This window comes from Octopus bimaculoides, chromosome 25, assembly GCF_001194135.2.
Source record: "Octopus bimaculoides isolate UCB-OBI-ISO-001 chromosome 25, ASM119413v2, whole genome shotgun sequence".
Lineage (NCBI taxonomy): Eukaryota > Metazoa > Mollusca > Cephalopoda > Octopoda > Octopodidae > Octopus > Octopus bimaculoides.
In genome coordinates, this window is record NC_069005.1 from 16,253,231 (window position 1) to 16,255,787 (window position 2,557).

Below are 2,557 nucleotides of genomic sequence, written 5' to 3' on the forward strand. Positions count from 1 at the left end.
TAGCTGGTCTTCTCTTGGAAGAGCCCTGCTTCTCATATGGACAACTGTATGTTGGCTGCTCAAGAGTGAGCAACAACAAAAAACCTATTTGTATATGCTCCACAAGGGAAAACAAGGAACATAGTTTACAATGAGGTGTTATAATCACAACAGCAAGAAAGTATGTACATGATCACCTTCTTTTACGAAACTTCATTGACTTTCATATATTTATATTGATATACATATATATACGTGTGTTTGGGTGCGTGTGTGTATATACATCTCTATATATAAAGATGATGCGTAGTCTAGACGGCGTTTTTAGATTTCATTATTCTCTTTAACCCGGGCAACGCCGGGTATTTCTGCTAGTCATTAATATAATTCTAATAAGCAGATCTGCCAAATTTTGTTATTCCAAATTGAAAGAAACTGCTTTGATAACATTTTGAACCCTAACCCTAACCCTTAATAAGCAGTGCTCGTTACAGCTGACTAGTTTGCTGAAGGCCGTCGGGTTATGAAGACAATTTGGAAGCTTGCTACACAAAAACGTTTGATGTTAAACTTGGCAAAAACGCTACAGAAACTTACGAAATGCGCCAGGCTGCTTATAGATTAACTTGTAAGAACTAAGGATGTGTTTTACATTGGCGTAAGAGGATGAAGGATGGTAGAGAGGATGTGAGAAACGATGAGAGGTGTGGGAGTGAGAGGGACGCCCGAACGTGAGCTGGTTGAGAAAATTTATAACTTTTTGGGACCTTCACGAAGTGTCTGGAGCCCTACAACAAGCGCATTGAAGTAGGAACACCCTACTTTGAAGGAGATAAGAGTTTTATACTTCATCGAAAGGAAATGAGGACAGCAGAGTAAAGTCCTTGATAGACCTTGATCCATAGGGAGAGAAGGTTTCAGTAAGTAGTAAGGGAATAAAGGAGTTTGTTGAGCAACAGGAGGCACTCCATTTGAGCTGCTAGAAGTAGTAGCCAATTTTCTAAGCAGTAGCAAATTAGGAGGGTAAAGATTCCAAGACAGAATATTCATGGCTGGAATGCTTTTGTTCAAAGGTCTGAATAGGTTTTCGTTTATATTATCAATTATACAGTTGAATAAATACGTGTATGGTGAGAAGACAAATCTGACATTTCGGTACTGATACTGCGTCCGAGAGAAAAGATAATTTTCAATTGAATATTCCGAAAAATCTCTATTTACATGGACGAAAGATCAATACAGGAACGAGAGATTTCTTTTCTCTATGAATTTTTCTGTCACTAACAGCTTACTCGGAGTTATCTCCCCTTATTTCACTCAAGAATCCCATGATGCAATTGTACCATAACCTCCATTATTGACTTTTGCAACGTTAACTACGCTTGACACTTATATATATATTTAACGTTACTCTGCATATTACAGTATTACACAAAATATATATACTTTATTGTATACACATAGTTCGTGTTACACGTAATGTTGTAGTTGTATTATAACAGCTGTGTTGAAGCGATGTTTTACAAGAACACGGCCCTTGTAGGACTCCTTACAGTCACAGTCGCCACAGCTGCTGCCTACGTGTTGTGGGGTCCACCACACAAGAAGAAGACACGCAAAAAAGGTAACACATTACTCACACATTTCATAAAGGTTTCTTCTCTTAAATTAGTTTACTTTCCAGTAGAAATGGTATTCAGAAAAGCTCATATATACACACACACATAGTGTCATGTTAATGAGAAATGTGTATAGTATGTATGTATATACATATATATATGATCTGATGATGACCTGATGACCTCTTCGCGAAAAATTATTTTGGCACATCTTTAAGTAATTAATATTACATTTTAATTATTCGATCCTAAATAGTATAGAGCCTTCGTTTCATATACCATTTCTTGTCATTTTGAACAGGCCCCTCTCTCACTCACTGTGTCGTGGTGTTTTTACTGGATAAACGAATGTTTTTAATATTTGTTTATCTAACAACCTTTGCTACCCCTCCTCGTAGTCAAAGAGGAAACCTTTTACGATGGTTTGATCTCCTGGAAATAACAGCTGACTCTCCTTCATGTTATATTCTATTACCTTAGAAAAAAAAGTTACATCGGATAATGTATAGGCTAACTCTATAGTTTTTTCGTACATATATATGTGGGACTAATCATAAATCCAAAACAATCCTGGAAATATAAATATTGATTTGGGTATATTTTGCATATACGAAACGAATGTGCGGCGCTCTTTTAGAAACGCACCTCTCCAAGAAAATGAAATGCAATCTTAAAAAAAGTTATGAAAATGGACAATATATACAAAATAAATGGTGTATGCAAAAAAAAAAAAAAAAAGAAAGATTCATTCATTTTAAAATATTTTATACTTAAAAATAAAACAAACGGGAAACGGGCACCCGTGGAATATAAACAAACTTGTCGGACGATACAAGGGGCGGTAATTTACTTTTACTAGTCAGGTATTATTAATGATACAAGAAGCTCGACAATATCCTTTGCAAATTCTTGATTGTTTTTAATCAGATTTTTTTTTTTTTACTGTGCACTCTGGTTCG

General features: G+C 35.7%; 1 protein-coding gene across 1 annotated transcript in view; it reads left to right on the forward strand.

The window, feature by feature from the left end:
• The first annotated feature begins 1,301 nt into the window (after positions 1 to 1,301).
• The window catches only part of LOC106881207 (ubiquitin carboxyl-terminal hydrolase 30), a 47,082-nt gene continuing 45,826 nt past the window's right edge, over positions 1,302 to 2,557 (forward strand). Inside the window, exon 1 of the mRNA XM_014931512.2 lies at positions 1,302 to 1,603. Within this exon, the coding sequence (XP_014786998.1) occupies positions 1,495 to 1,603 (109 nt within the window). The 5' untranslated portion in view covers positions 1,302 to 1,494. The remainder of the gene's footprint in view (positions 1,604 to 2,557) is intronic.